The sequence below is a fragment of the Bos grunniens genome, chromosome 14 (assembly GCF_055505025.1).
Source record: "Bos grunniens cultivar Pamir isolate PY7600 chromosome 14, Bosgru_T2T1.0, whole genome shotgun sequence".
Taxonomy (NCBI): domain Eukaryota; kingdom Metazoa; phylum Chordata; class Mammalia; order Artiodactyla; family Bovidae; genus Bos; species Bos grunniens.
The window spans coordinates 81,454,678-81,468,917 of NC_141178.1; the positions used below are offsets into that span (position 1 = coordinate 81,454,678).

The 14,240-nt window shown below is 51.9% G+C and overlaps 1 protein-coding gene across 5 annotated transcripts in view; it reads right to left on the reverse strand.

Moving 5' to 3' along the window:
- Nucleotides 1–14,240, reverse strand: part of LOC147359756 (maestro heat-like repeat family member 5) — a 59,544-nt gene that overhangs the window by 18,313 nt on the left and 26,991 nt on the right. For 3 of the 5 annotated variants that reach the window (XM_086337564.1, XM_086337563.1, XM_086337562.1), the window contains 6 exons: nucleotides 13,758–13,862; nucleotides 12,136–12,271; nucleotides 11,658–11,830; nucleotides 6,297–6,452; nucleotides 5,263–5,417; nucleotides 3,573–4,830 (listed from right to left, as the gene is read on the reverse strand). In XM_086337564.1, the coding sequence (XP_086193690.1) occupies nucleotides 4,677–4,830; nucleotides 5,263–5,417; nucleotides 6,297–6,452; nucleotides 11,658–11,830; nucleotides 12,136–12,271; nucleotides 13,758–13,862 (879 nt within the window). In that variant the 3' untranslated portion in view covers nucleotides 3,573–4,676. Of the gene's footprint in view, nucleotides 1–3,572; nucleotides 4,831–5,262; nucleotides 5,418–6,296; nucleotides 6,453–11,657; nucleotides 11,831–12,135; nucleotides 12,272–13,757; nucleotides 13,863–14,240 lie in introns of those variants that run through there. The other 2 variants (XM_086337565.1, XM_086337566.1) reach the window with 2 other exon arrangements.

Genomic DNA, 14,240 nt, shown 5'->3' on the forward strand with positions numbered 1-14,240 from the left:
CCGTCAGCCCAGGTGAAGGTGCCGTCAGTATAAAATGTGCTTCCACGGCATAGATGTTGACGTGTGAAAAATGTGCTTCTTAGCACTGAGGAAACAAGATATAAATTCCAGTATGGGTAAAACTGATCTATAGACCTGAGCAGCTGAGAGAAGTGGCTGCCGGGGTCCCCTCGCCTCTCAAAATGTCCTTGAGAAACCATACAGCGAGAAGAAAAGTGAAGCTACTCCACACCACGGTGTGCCGTGAGGGGCGCTGCGAGCAGGAGAGAGCTATGCCAGCCCCGCCCGCAGTGCCTCATTCTCTCACCCACCCCTGCTCCTCCACAAAGCTCTGCGGCAGATAAAGGCAGGGTGAGAGAAACCCTGGAGAGGAGAGGAGACGGGAGCTGCTCACAGGGCTCGGAGCCGATCTAAATCATCTTCAGGAAGACGAGGTCCATCTTAAGTCTGAGACTATGAAACAACAAAAAGAAGGAGAATAAGTAAACCAAAGCATGGATCCCAGGAAAGGGACCGAAAAGGATGCTCATCTGAAGGGCAGCCTCCGAGACACGCAGCTTTGGGGAGGAAAGAAAGGGCAGAAAAGAAAGACGTACCCTTTGAAACCGGTTAGTGAAAGGTAAAGGTGTGAAATAGGAAAAATTCACAGACCTGCACGAGAAAAAGAGCACCCCCGAAAGTGGAGGACACACAACCCTCCCACCTACCACCAAAACTAAAAATCTGCTAAGTTATCTGGTCTTTGTTATGCTGACAGAAGAGGGTGCCATTGAACTTGAAATCCTACAAAACACTCCAATAGTGTTTTATATTGGAGAGGGCAATGGCACCCCACTCCAGTACTCTTGCCTGGAGAATCCCATGGACGGAGGAGCCTGGTGGGCTGCAGTCCATGGGGTCGCTAGAGTTGGACACGACTGAGCGACTTCACTTTCACTTTTCACTTTCCTGCATTGGAGAAGGAAATGGCAACCCACTCCAGTGTTCTTGCCTGGAGAATCCCAGGGACGGGGGAGCCTGGTGGGCTGCCGTCTATGGGGTCGCACAGAGTTGGACACGACTAAAGCGACTTAGCAGCAGCAGCAGCAGTGTTGTATACAAACAGGAGAAAAATTAACAGATTCACAGAGTTATTGCAACCCTTCCCTGGAAAACAGAAAACACAGATCCAATAAGAAAATTCCTCCCCTGATAATCATGATGCAGAAAAAAAGTGTAAGACAACACCTCTCCTGCAGGTCGATATACTCAAGCAAGCATTTAAAGACATGAAAAACCACCTTGAATTATAAATTCAAAAAGGACCAAGAAACACCCTCTAATAAGAAAGGAAAAAAAGAGTTGACTGAACTCAGAAGTGAATAAAAATTATAAGGTGCTCAAGAGAGATACAACTCGAGTGAAAATTTAGAAAGGAACATTGAGGAAGAGTAGAGAGACCACCAAGACAATAAAGATGAATTTAAGAGAAGCTCTAATGGTCACAGAAAAAGAAGCGGAAATGGAAGACAGGCAAGGAAAGAACAGCATGTGAATCTCTGGAGTCTCTGAAAAAGGAAAAAAACAATGGGACGGAACCAATATTTAAAATTATAACCAAGAGAGAAGTGGGCGAGGGAGACTAAGAGGCAGAAACTTTCAGCTACAAAATAAGTCATGGGGATGGAATGTACAGGGTGGGGGATACAGTCAGTGATAAGGTAATGGCTTTGCAGGCTGACAGCATTTTGAAAAGTACAGAAGCACAGAATCAGCATGCTGTGCATCAGGAACTGGCGCAGTGTGGCAGGTCAGGGAGAAGGCACTGGCACCCACTCCAGCACTCTCGCCTGGAAAACCCCATGGGTGGAGGAGCCTGGTGGGCTGCAGTCCATGGGGTCGCTAAGAGTCAGACACGACTGAGCGACTTCACTTTGACTTTTCACTGTCATGCACTGGAGAAGGAAATGGCAACCCACTCCAGTGTTCTTGCCTGGAGAATCCCAGGGACGGGGGAGCCTGGTGGGCTGCCGTCTATGGGGTCGCACAGAGTCGAACACGACTGAAGCGCCTTAGCAGCAGCAGTATACTTCAAAACAAACAAACTCACAGAAAGAGAGACCAGAGGTGAGGGGTGGGGATGGGGGAATCAGATGAAGGTGGTCAAAAGGACTTCCAGTTATAAAGAAGACGAGGGGCGCCACGTACAGCATGATTAATGAACACCGCTGCGTGTTATACGTGGAAGTTACAAAGAAAGGAAAGCTAAGAGTTCTCATCACAAGGAAAAATACTTTTTTTTCTTTTGTATCTATATGAGATGATGAATGTTCACTAAATTACTGTGGTAATCATTTCATGATATATGTAAGTCAAATCATTATCCTGTACACCTTAAACTTAACCAGTGCTGTATGTCCAATTATGTCTCAATAAACCAGAAGAGAAAAATTACAACCTAGAGAACTTTCTAGAAACGTAGAGACTTAAATCTACATATTCAAAAGACTTATCAGGTACCTGAGAAAATGTACACAGAATGGTCTAATCTAGACATTTCTTAGTAAAATTGTTGAATTTCAAAGATAAAGAAAACAATTTCCAAAGTCTCCAGGCCAAAAGATAACTTATAAAGACAACAAAACAAAACCAAACAAAACAACTGTCGTGGGGCTTTTCAAAAACAAAGCAAGGCAACAACTGAGCAGCACTAAAAAAAATTACTTAGAGACTTCCCGGGCAGTCCAGTGGTTAAGACTCCATGCTCCCAAAGCAGGGGGCTTGGGTTCAATCCTTGCAGGAGCTAGGATCCCGCATTCTGCATGGTGTGGCCAAAAAAAAAAAACCACCAAAAAACAAAAGTTAATAAAAGAAAATGTGAACCAAGGATTTTATATTCAGCCAAGCCACCTTTCAAGTAAACAACTTTCAACATAAAAGAAGCTAGGGCTTTCTGAATCCACGAGCCTTCTTGAGGAAACTGTCAGAGCATTAACTTTGTCAAGCTAAGGGATGGCCTAGACTCTCTGGCAAAGGACTTAGGGGGTGTGTGTGTACTCTCTAGAAACCAGTGTGGGAGGAGTACAGTGCAAATTTTGACAAAGCACTGTGCAAATGAAAACACAGCTGGATGGGGATGAATAATCTCACTGGTTGTTCCACGGGCATGGCTGGGAGTTTCAGGATATCAGCAAAAATGGCTAAGCCAGACGTTAAAAAGTTAACAAGGGAGTAAGGACACTAAAGTAGGTGAGGATACAAAGGTAACAATTAGAACAAAATTACAACTCTTCCTAAATAAAAAAACAGCCAAAGATCAAAGAATACGCATCTCATGGAAGAATATGTAGCAAATAAAACACAGGCAATTACAAAATATTATGACAGAACTGAGATTTGACACGTCAGTCGTATCAATAAATGTGAATGGACTTAGCTCATCTATTAAAATAAAAAGATTTTCAACCTGATCATAGGTCAAGACGGAACTGTGTGCTGTATATACGATGACACCTAAAACAGATGAATTCTGAAAGGTTAAATGAAAGCACAGACAAATGAATACTGGGCAAATGGGGGAAAACAGGGAAGTGGGGGACGTGATTCTGGTAACAAAATGGAATTCAAGCCCTTCAGGCATTAACTGTGACAAGGCAGGGCACTTTTTACTGCTGAAAGTCACGATCCATAAAGAAGATGTAACACTTATGAATATGTATACACCAAATAACATGACAACCTTATGAAGTATTAATAAAAACCACAGGAGATGGAAGGATACATAGATAGAAGCGTATTAATAACAGGAAACTTTAACACACCACTCTCAGTACAAGACAGATCAAATAGACACAGGTTAAGTAAGGAGGTAGACCTAAGCAACAGAATCGATAAAGTAAATCTTTATAGCAAGTCCTATACCTGATAATAGAAAAAAAAAAAAAAAAAAACAACACCCTTTCAGGTGCCCATAGAATATTCACAAAAATTGTTTAAAAGATCAGTAAATTACATAAACCAGAAATATTTGATGACATTCTCTGATCACAATGCAATAAAACTAGACATTGCTAATAAAAACTAAAAGTCCCTTCCACATGAAAATTAGAAATCTTCCTGGAAAACAGGGTCCTGGGAGCTGGGAGCTGGTGAGCGTTCTCTTCTGGTGGCTTCCGATTTTTCAGGGGTTGGAAGCAAGGTCGGTGGCCGAGTGTGAGGCGGGGGCAGAGGTGCTGGGGCTGAGGGGAGGGGAGGGGTGGGGAAATGTGGTTTCTGGGCCGCCCCGAGGGCTCCGTGGAGATGCGTGGCTGGCAATTTAGGGGTGGCGGCACGCTTTCCGGCACTTGCTGCACGGGTGCAGGTGTGAAGCAGACGGAGCCAGTTGAGTTTTGCAAGCTGAGTGTGACAAAGGGGCCAAAGGGCTTGGGGTGTGCTCAAGGGGGTTCCTTTGACACCAGAAGGTAGGTTCTATGCTGGCAAGGAGGGAGGTGAGGACAGGGGAGGGGCCATGAGCAGTGAACATGGAGGTCCCGGAGGGCAGAGGCTCACTGGTCGGGGGGTGGGTACCAGATGGAGTGAGGCGGGAGGGGGTCAGGCCAGGGGACAGATGCTTGAAACCGAAGGTGGCTGAGCCGAGGCTACGACTGTGGGAGGGGGAGGCTGAGGGAGATGGGAGAGGAGGTCCCGGTGTTGAGGCATCAGGGTGAACGAAAGATGCTGGCGTCCCCAAGATCAAGCCAGTGGGAGTGAGCGAGAGGGTGTCGGCGACCAGGAGCTACAACCTCAAGGTTCCAGGAGTGACCCAGGGCAGGTGCGTGGTGGCTGGGTAAGCAGGTGGTATAGACTGAAGACCTGGGATTCAGAACTGGGATTTTAGAGATAAAGTACTGTCTCCAGGCTCAGGGGCCTGGGGACTGTGGTGCCACTGGGATGTGGGGGCAGGGTGAGGGTCCCTGGAGGAACAAGAAGGGTAGAGAGGGTTTGGTGTTAACAGGGGTCTTGCCGGAAGCAGCCAGGATCCCGGGCTCCTCTCTGCCAGGTGATGGGTGGTGGTGGCTGGGTGGGGTGTTTTATGGGGTCACCGAGAGAAGGGACGGTGTGTGGTGCCTCCCCAGGGATGGCCCCAGGAGGGGCACAGTAAATGAACAGATAAGTACTCCTTCGGGGCTTGCAGCCCTGTTCATGGGCAAGCAGGAGGGCAGGCAGGGTGCAGAAGTCCTGCCCTTTGCCTGGGGGAGGATGGACGGTGGGCACTGGGGTGGGGAGGGAAGGAGGGCTGAGCACCTGTCCAGCGGAATGGAGAAGTCCAGGAAGGCGGCCACCAGCTCGGAGGTGTGGTTCCGGGCCAGCAGGGTGATAGCCTGCAGGGCATTTTCCTTGGCTTGGGGAATGCGGACGGAGCAGAGCTGCAGGTGGATGGCCCGGCCCAGGCTGGCAACCTGTGCGGGGAGGAAGAGTATGGGGAGAGGGCTGGTCTGGGCAGGGGGCCAGACCCCACCCCGGGGAGCCTGAACGGGGAGGGAGGAGCTGCCCTGATGGGCATGGAGCCCCTTCAGGTAGAGTGCTCTCCTGAGGGGGACACACAGCCCTGCCCTGGGGGCTCTAAGAGGGAGGTCTGACGGGGGAGGCTCTTCTCTGCCCTGGACACGAGTCAGAAGGGGACCCCAGGGCTGGGGGACAAGCACCATCTGTGCAGCATTTGGGGTCATCCAAGTCTGTCCAAACATTGCCCAATTGCTGAAGGTTCAGACACACCCAGGGGCTAGAGCCTCTAGCCCGTCTTGGGGCTGGGGGGACATAGGGTGTCTGCCTTATGTTCAGATGACGTCGTGTCCTGGTCATCACTTTGGTACCTGCTGCTCTGATGTCTGGCAGGCCCCTCCCCTTCCGCTTTTGGGTTTCATTACTCATCCATTCATGCCTGGTTCCGAGAGCACCCCCCTGAGACATCAGTCATCTTCTATCTGGGAGTGCCCCCAGGGCCCTGCGTTGCTCCTCCTCATCAGTCTGGAGTCAGATCCAGAGCTCCTGGAGGGTCTGGGCTGGGCCTTCCTCCCCCCAACTCCCATCCTATCCCTGTTTCATCAGCCCATGTCTGCCCCAGACCCTGCAAACAGCCCCCAGGGCCCCGGACACCTGTGTGGGCCATTCTGTCCTGCATTCACTCACCCATCAGAGGGTGGGGCCTGGGTCTCCCCCTCAGGCCCAAGCTTGCGGATGCCGCCTGGGACCCGCGGCTCTAGCCCCTGGGTGCTGATGCTGGGTCTGCCCCCCTGCCCTCTGCCCCGTCATGGTGGACCCTCTGGGGGCCCCACTACCCTCACAGTCTCCAGCTTGGCCCCGTGCTCCTGGATGGCAGTGAGCAGCATGTCAGCGGCCGCCTGCACGCGGAAAGGGCTGGCGGAGCCCAGGCCATCGATGGCCGTCCAGATGAGGTCGGTCAGCTCTGCCATCGTGAGATGCTTCATGACCTCCTGTAGCGGTGGGAGGGAGGCACCGTCACCACGGTCCCTGGTGCTGGGCGCCCGCCTGCTTGGCTGCACTCATACCCCATCCCAATGCTCAGGCTCCCCAAGTCTCCAAGCACTGCCAGATGCCTGAGCCCCATGCCTCTGGGGCCCCAGCAAGAGCACCCATCTTGCAGTGTGCTCTCCTGCACGTCTCTCAGAGCCAGCCACAGCCCAGGGGCAGGAAGAGAGGGTGTGATGACCAGCAGAGGGGCGGGGACATGGTGCTCTTCTTCACTAGGCCTCAGGGCTGTTCTGGGGCACGCCTGACCTGGCCAGCCTTGACCTTTCTCTTCCTCTGCCCAGTCATCACCTCATCTGTTAGCCTCCGCCCAGGCAGCTACTCCCTACTCCCCTCCTCACAGAGCTTTAATCAAGAGCAACTCAACTTCAGATCTTCAAAGGACCTTCAGGGTCACCTTCACCAAGCCCCAGGCCTGGGAAGGCAGGTGAGCTGCCCTCATTCACGGCGCCCGGGAGGGCTAGGCAGGGCCAGGCTGGGTCCAGAACCCAGGGCTCCCATGCCCTAGCAGGGCTTGCCAGGGAGCCTGACTCTGCTTGCTGCCCACATTCTCCTGGGAGGGGGCGTCCAGTGGGGTGGGTGTCACCTCCTACCCCAGACCCTGAGCCGCTCTGGAGGGATGAGGGTACTCTCAGGGAATGCAAGGTCAGGGGGTGGGATCCCTGCTCCACAGCCTCAGACCACAGTCTCCAAGAGGGAGACTGCCCAGGTGGAACCTTCTGGAAAGACTTAGAGCAGTGCTGCTCAATATGGTAGCCACCAGCCATACCCAGCTGTTTAAATTTAATTACGAAAAATTCAAGGAATCCCTGGTGATCCAGTGGTTAGGACTCTGCACGTTCACCGCCTAGGGTGTAGGATTGGGAACTAATCGTACGTAGCTCGAGCTACGTGGTGAGCCCATAAAAGAAAATGAAGCAAAATTTAAAATTCAGTTCGTCAGCTGCACCAGCCACTTTTTTTTTTTTTTACTTTGGCTGTACTCGCTTGGCTTGAGGGATCTTAGTCCCCTGACCAGGGACTGAGCCTGGGGCCCAGCAGAGAAAGCACTGTGCTCTGACCTCTGGATGTCCAGGGCACTCCCTGCACTGCTACATTTCAAGAGCTCAATCGTCACACAGGGACAGTGGCCACATGTACAGTGCAGATACAGACACTTCATCGTTCTAGAAAGTTTCCCACAGGGACAGCTCTGACTCTGAGCAACTGGTAACCAAAGGAAGACGGAATGCTGGTGGTGAAGTCATACTTGGGAAGGCTGACGGAACACTAAGGCTTGCGAAGATGGTCAGATGATAAAATGTTCCTGGGCATGTCAGAGTATTTGTTGAGATGTCTGACAGTCTGTTAGGATGTTTGCATGTACATTAGATATAAAAATATATGAATGTTAGAATATTTATTATTAACAGAATCTTACTGTTCTAAAATTTTGGTAGTGTTTGTGAGAATGTTAGTTTACCAGTTATTGATTAGGAGGTGAGGATAATTTTAATGGCATATTTGTTCAGTTCAGCTCAGTCTCTCAGTCATGTCTGACTCTTTGTGACTCCATGGACTGCAGCACACCAGGCTTCCCTGTCCATCACCAACTCCCAGAGCTTGCTCAAATTCATGTCCATCAAGTTGGTGATGCCATCCAAACATCTCATTCTCTGTTGTCCCCTTCTCCTCCTGCCCTCAATCTTTCCCAGCATCAGGGTCTTTTCTAGTGAGTCAGTTCTTTGCATCACGTGGCCAAAGTCTTGGAGCTTCAACATCAGTCCTTCCAATGAATATTCAGGACTGATTTCCTTTAGGATTGATTGGTTTGATCTTGCTGTTCAAGGGACTCTCAAAGTCTTCTCCAACACCACAGTTCAAAAGCATTAATTGTTCAGCCCTCAGCTTTCTTTAGGGACTTCCCTGGTGGCTCAGACAGTAAAGTGTCTGCCTACAATGCAGGAGACCCAGGTCCGATCCCTGGGTCAGGAAGATCCTCTGGAGAAGGAAATGGCAACCCACTCCAGTACTCTTGCCTGGAAAATCCCATGGACGGAGGAGCGTGGTAGGCTACAGGGGTGGCAAAGAGTTGGACACAACTGAGCGACTTCACTTTCACTTTCAGCTTTCTTTATGGTCCAACTCTCACATGCATACGTGACTACTGGAAAAGCCATAGCTTGGACTAGACGGACCTTTGTCGGTAAAGTAATGTCTCTGCTTCACAATATGCTGTCTAGGTTTGTCATAGCTTTTCTTCCAAGGAGCAAGCATCTTTTAATTTCATGGCTGCAGTCACCATGTGCAGTGACTTTGGAGCCCAAGAAAATGAAGTCTGTCACTGTTTCCATTGTTTCCCCATCTATTTGCCATGAAGTGATGGGACTGGATGCCATGATCTTCGTTTTCTGAATGTTGAGCTTTAAGCCAGCTTTTTCTCCTCTTTCACTTTCATCAAGAGGCTCTTTAGTTCCTCTTCACTTTCTGCCATAAGGGAGGTGTCATCTGCATATCATTATTGATATTTATCCCTGCAATCTTGATTCCAGCTTATGCTTCATCCAGTCGGGCATTTCACAAGATGTACTCTGCATATAAGTTAAATAAGAGAAGACAATATACAGCCTTGACGTACTTCTTTCCCAATTTGGAACCAGTCCATTGTTCCATGTCCGGTTCTAACTGTTGCTTCTTGACTGGCATACAGGCATACTTGTAGCTAAAAGTAACTTTTTGTGTTAGAATATTAGAGTACTATATAAATCTGGTTAGATCATTTGTTTTAAGATTGCATTTAAAATTGTTTGCTAAAATGGTAAACTTTGGTTAAAGTTCTAGTATTAGAATGTTTTTGAAGAAATTCAATCTGGAATGATGGTTAGACTCTCAGAATCCCAGAATACTACAATCTCAGGTTTGCTAAGTACTTGTGAATATTTTATTTTAGCCCAGGGCATGAAAAAATGTGAGCTGGAGGTGGCAGTGACGGTGGTTCTGTGGTTATGGTGGTGGTGTTAGTCATGGTGGTGGTGGTGGTGGTGATGGTGATGGGGATGGTGCTGCTGTTAGTGATGGTGATGGTAGTGATGGTGATGGTAGTGATGGTGGTGGTGGTGGTGATGGGGATGGGGATGGTGCTGCTGTTAGTGATGGTGGCAGTGATGGTGATGGTAGTGATGGTGGTAGTGATGGTGGTTCTGTGGTTATGGTGGTGGTGTTAGTCACGGTGGTGGTGGTGGTGGTGGTAGTGATGGTGGTGGTGATGGGGATGGGGATGGTGCTGCTGTTAGTGATGGTGATGGTAGTGATGGTGGTGGTGTTAGTGGTGGTGGTGGTGGTGGTGTTGTTAGTGGTGGTGGTGATGATGGTGGTGATGGTGATGGTAGTGATGGTGGTGGTGTTAGTGGTGGTGGTGGTGATGGTAGTGGTGATGGTGATGGTAGTGCTGGTGGTGGTGGTGTTGTTAGTGGTGGTGATGATGGTGGTGATGGTGATGGTAGTGGTGGTGGTGCTGTTAGTGATGGTGGTGTTGGTAGGGATGGTGGTGACAGGAATGCTGTTGGAGGTGGTGGTGAAGGTGGAGATGGCTCATGGTAGTGATGAAGTTATAGTGTTTATAAGACCACATGGGGAATTCAGGACAGACTTGGGACAAGAACCCAGGTCTGTTCTCCAGCCCAAACCTTCTCAGAACCATCATCCCTTGGTCAGCAGACCCTCCCATCCTCTCCCCTTTCTGTGCTCTGTCCATCACTGCTTCCTGTTCAGAAGCTGAGCTGAGTGCCCCGTCCCTGTGTGCTGGGGGCCATGCAGAGTGGGGCAGACTGCTCTTCCCAGGTCCTGAACCCTATGTTCCTAGTCACTCTGTCCACTTGAGAACCCCAGTGCTCCAGGACCCCTTAACTCCTGGGCGCCTCTGAGCTGGCCCTTGGGAACCCTCCCTCCAGCCCTGTCTCTTCCCCTAGTCCAGGTCCTCAGGTGTAAACAGAAGCCCTGCCTGGTTTCCCCATCCTGGCCCTGGACAACTGATGCACTGGCTCCAGGGCTTTAAGTTTTTCCCTGCTAAACTTTTCCGGATTGGCCTCAGTGGGCTGACAGCCACTACAGCTGCAGAGAGCACAGTTCTGGACTCAGACAGGGCTGGATTCAAAACCCACTGGGCACCTACTAGCCAGGTACTGCCCCTTCATCATTCGGTTCAACCTGACTCCACTGAATGGGTGTTTACTGAAGCCTGGTTCTACCACCAGAGCCTGTGCTGCGCCCAGGTGGGACTCCACTTCTGGCCTGGAGGTCTAATGGGGAGACTGACAGGCACACCCCATACAGGGGTCTTCATTAGTCATAGGTTCAACAGCAAGAGGGGCCACCATAGAGGAGACATCATGAACTGATCACTCCAAACATGAGGCTCTAGGAAACTCGGCCAGTCCAGCCAATGCCAGCATCCAGCCCACACCCGGGATCCCAGCCTCGCTCATCTTCAGAAAAGGCACAGTTCACACAGATATGGATGGTCCCAGAGACTCGGGATCTCACTGAGATGACGAAAGGGAGCCAGGGAGCTGCTGGACACCCCAAGCCACTGACTAAGGAGGGCCTGCAGGAGGTCAGATGACAGCCGAAGAGGGGAGACATGCTATGCCTTCAAAGGAGGAGGTTTGGCTCTCAGAGGGTGGGGAGAAACCTCGGGCAAGTGAGGAAATCGAGGCTGTATCTGCAGAGGGTCACCGAGAAGGACACTGTTCAGTGCCTCAGAGGACGCCCACCTTGGGAGCTAGCCAGCCAGCGCCGTCTATTAGGAATTCCTGGCGGCTGGAACTTCATTGGCATCACTCTGCCCATTTCACGAGGAAGACTGAGGCTCAGACAGAAGGAGCTTGTTCAAGATTGCACAGCCGTGAGAGACAGAGCTGGGACTCAAGCCTGCGCTGCTGACTCCAGCATCTATCTCCAGCCCCTCCTCCCCCAACTCCTCGTTCCCAGGAGACATGGTCCTCCAAAGCTCTAGTTAATCACCAGAGATGCAGGTGAGATCCTGGCCTCAGTTTTAATATTCACACCCTGGCCCCAGGGGGAGCCCCGGGAGAGGGTTAGTGGTAGGGGTCGGAGCAGAGCATGGCCACATCCCCCCACCCAGATCTGCCCAGGATTCTAAAGGCTTTGACCTTGATGACTTGGGAGCTGCCGGGGTGCAAGATGTGGTCCTTCAAGAGTGCCACCTCCCGGGGGCTGGGGGGAGCAGCCTCCTGGTCCCCGCTGCTCCAGAGCAGGGCTCCTTCCTTGCTGGCCTGGGGAGGCTCCTGGGGGGCTGGTGCTTGCTCCTGTGAAGCTTCTCCTCCTGGTCAGGGATGGGATGGGGCAGGGGTGAGGGTGGGCAAAGGCAGGCTTGTGGTCTAGGGCGGGACCTGCAGTGGGTGCAGTGGGGTCATCTGAAGTCAGGGTCATGCCTGGGTCCAAGTTTAGGGTGGGGAGTCAGTGGGTCTGCAGGTCAGGACAAAGCCATGACTGTGCTGACGGCTGAGGTTAGAGTCTGGGTCTGGGGGAGGTCTGGGGGGAGTTGGGTTCAGGAGTGCTGGCATGGGTTGGGCTGAGGCTGTGGCTGTGGTGGGAGCAGGTCCTCCGTGGGGACCCTCAGAGGCTCACTTCTCTGGTGCAAGAGGAGCTTGTAGAGATGGCCCAGCCCTTCCAGGCTGGAGCACTGGGTAGTCTTGTCCGGGTCCTGGCACAGAATCCCCAGCATGCCCACCAGCTGCCCAATCCGTTTGAAGTCCTCTTTGGGCTGTAGTGAGAGTGCAGAGAACCACTTATGCAGATCCTAGCAGCCACGCACTCACCCCAGCACGGCTGGCGTCGGAAAGGATCCCTTCAAACTCTATGCAGGACCGGGATTCAGGTCTGGACAAAATGTTTCTGTTTAGTTGCTCAGTTGTGTCCTACTCTTTTGCGACCCCATGGACTGGAGCCCGCCAGGCTCTTCTGTCCCTGGGATTTCCCAGGCAAGAATACAGAAGTGAGTTACCATTTCCTTCTCCAGGGGGTCTTCCTGACCCAGGGATCGAACCTGTGTCTCCTGCATTGGCAGGCAGATTCTTTACCACTGAGCCACTGGGGAAACTCCCCAGCCAAAATGTTAGGGGATGCCAAAAAAGCTCAGGACACAACAGAAAACTATCTTAATGCAATATTTATCAAAATCAAAGTGAATGCTAAAAAATCTGTCATGAAAACGTTCCAAAATTTTAAATAAAGACAGGATCTGAGCTTGCATATCCATGACCTTGCCTCACTCACCTCACCCTAATCCCAGCCCTGGTTCTAATAAAGCTTTATTCACAACAGGTGGCCAGCCCAAGGGCCAACGTTTGCTGATTTGTTTAAAACATCCCATTAAAATATTTCTCTCTCTTGCAGAGTGTTTTGGCGCCTCCACAAGTGTGCCCTAGGCAAGTGCCTGACTTGCCTCTCCCAGACCAGTCTTACGTTGCAGAAGTTGATTTTGAGTAAACGGAAGACCCTTTGAACCCCTGCAGAGGGGTCCTCCTCACCAAAGGAGTGCTGGAGCTTGCCTGGAACACTGGAAGCTTGCCTTTGGCAGAATGTGGCCGTTTCCCAGCCGCCCGCCTGCCTGTCCACCTTCATTAGAAAGGCACGCCCGTCAGGCACCAGGCCGAGGAAGTAATTTCATCTCCCTGTGAGTCTCCCTGAGGAATCGATGCTGATTTTGGCTGATAAATGCAGAACCACTCACTCCCTGAATGCGTGCTGATGTTCACTCAACCCAAGGGCGTTAGTGACAGATGGCGGTTAAGCTGTGATCCGTGAAACGATGGGGATGGTGATGGACGAGGGCAGAGGGACAGTGGCTGCTCCGCGCAGAGCTGCCTGCCCTAGTCTGGGGCAGGGCGGCACTCTCACAGTCTCCCATCTGACGCCCACTGTGTCCCTCCGAGGAGGACTCCTTTCCTCCCACTGCCCTGAGAGACAGGCTCAGGGTGGATAACCTGCCTGAGGCTTCAAGCTGTGTTGGCAAAAGCCCAGTGTCCTGGGTCAGGCATCAGGGAGCCTGGGTTCAGCCTTCAGCTGGGGCCCCCCAACCCCCAACTCCGGCTGTTTCCTTGTGTGTGAGGAGGAGGAGTGCCTGGCCAGGCCACAGGGGACTCGGGGATCCTGCCTGTCCTGGGGGCAGGGACCCCATGCGCCTTGGCAGCTTGGGGAGAAGGGCGGCTTGGCGGGTGTGGGCCTCGGGCCGGAGAGATGGTACTCACGTCTAGGTAGAAGTTGTGGCTCAGGAATTTGAGGAGGGCCATGCAGCTGTGGACAGCCCGTTGCCGCTCGTGGGCCTTCTCCGACTCCAGCCAGACGTACAGGTGCTGCAGGTGGTGGGGGAAGGGAGGGGAGCGGCCGCTGAGACCCCAGCTCCCTACAGGCCCCGCCCCCAGCCCGGACCGCACCCTAAGCCACACCCACTCAAGGCCAGGCCACACCCTCAGCTCAGGTCCCTCCCAGTCCCAGCCCCAAGCTCGGTCCGCCACTCGCCCTATCCAGCCTTCCTCCTCTCTTTTCACTGCCTCGGCTAATCCCTCTGCTCCAGGCCAGCGTTGCTACCCAAGTGAAAGTGAAAGTGAAGTCGCTCAGTCGTACCCGACTCTTTGCGACCCCATGGACAGTAGCCTGCACCAAGCTCCTCCGTCCACGGGATTTCAAGGCAAGAGTACTGGAGTGGGTTGCCATTTCCTTCTCCAGGGAAT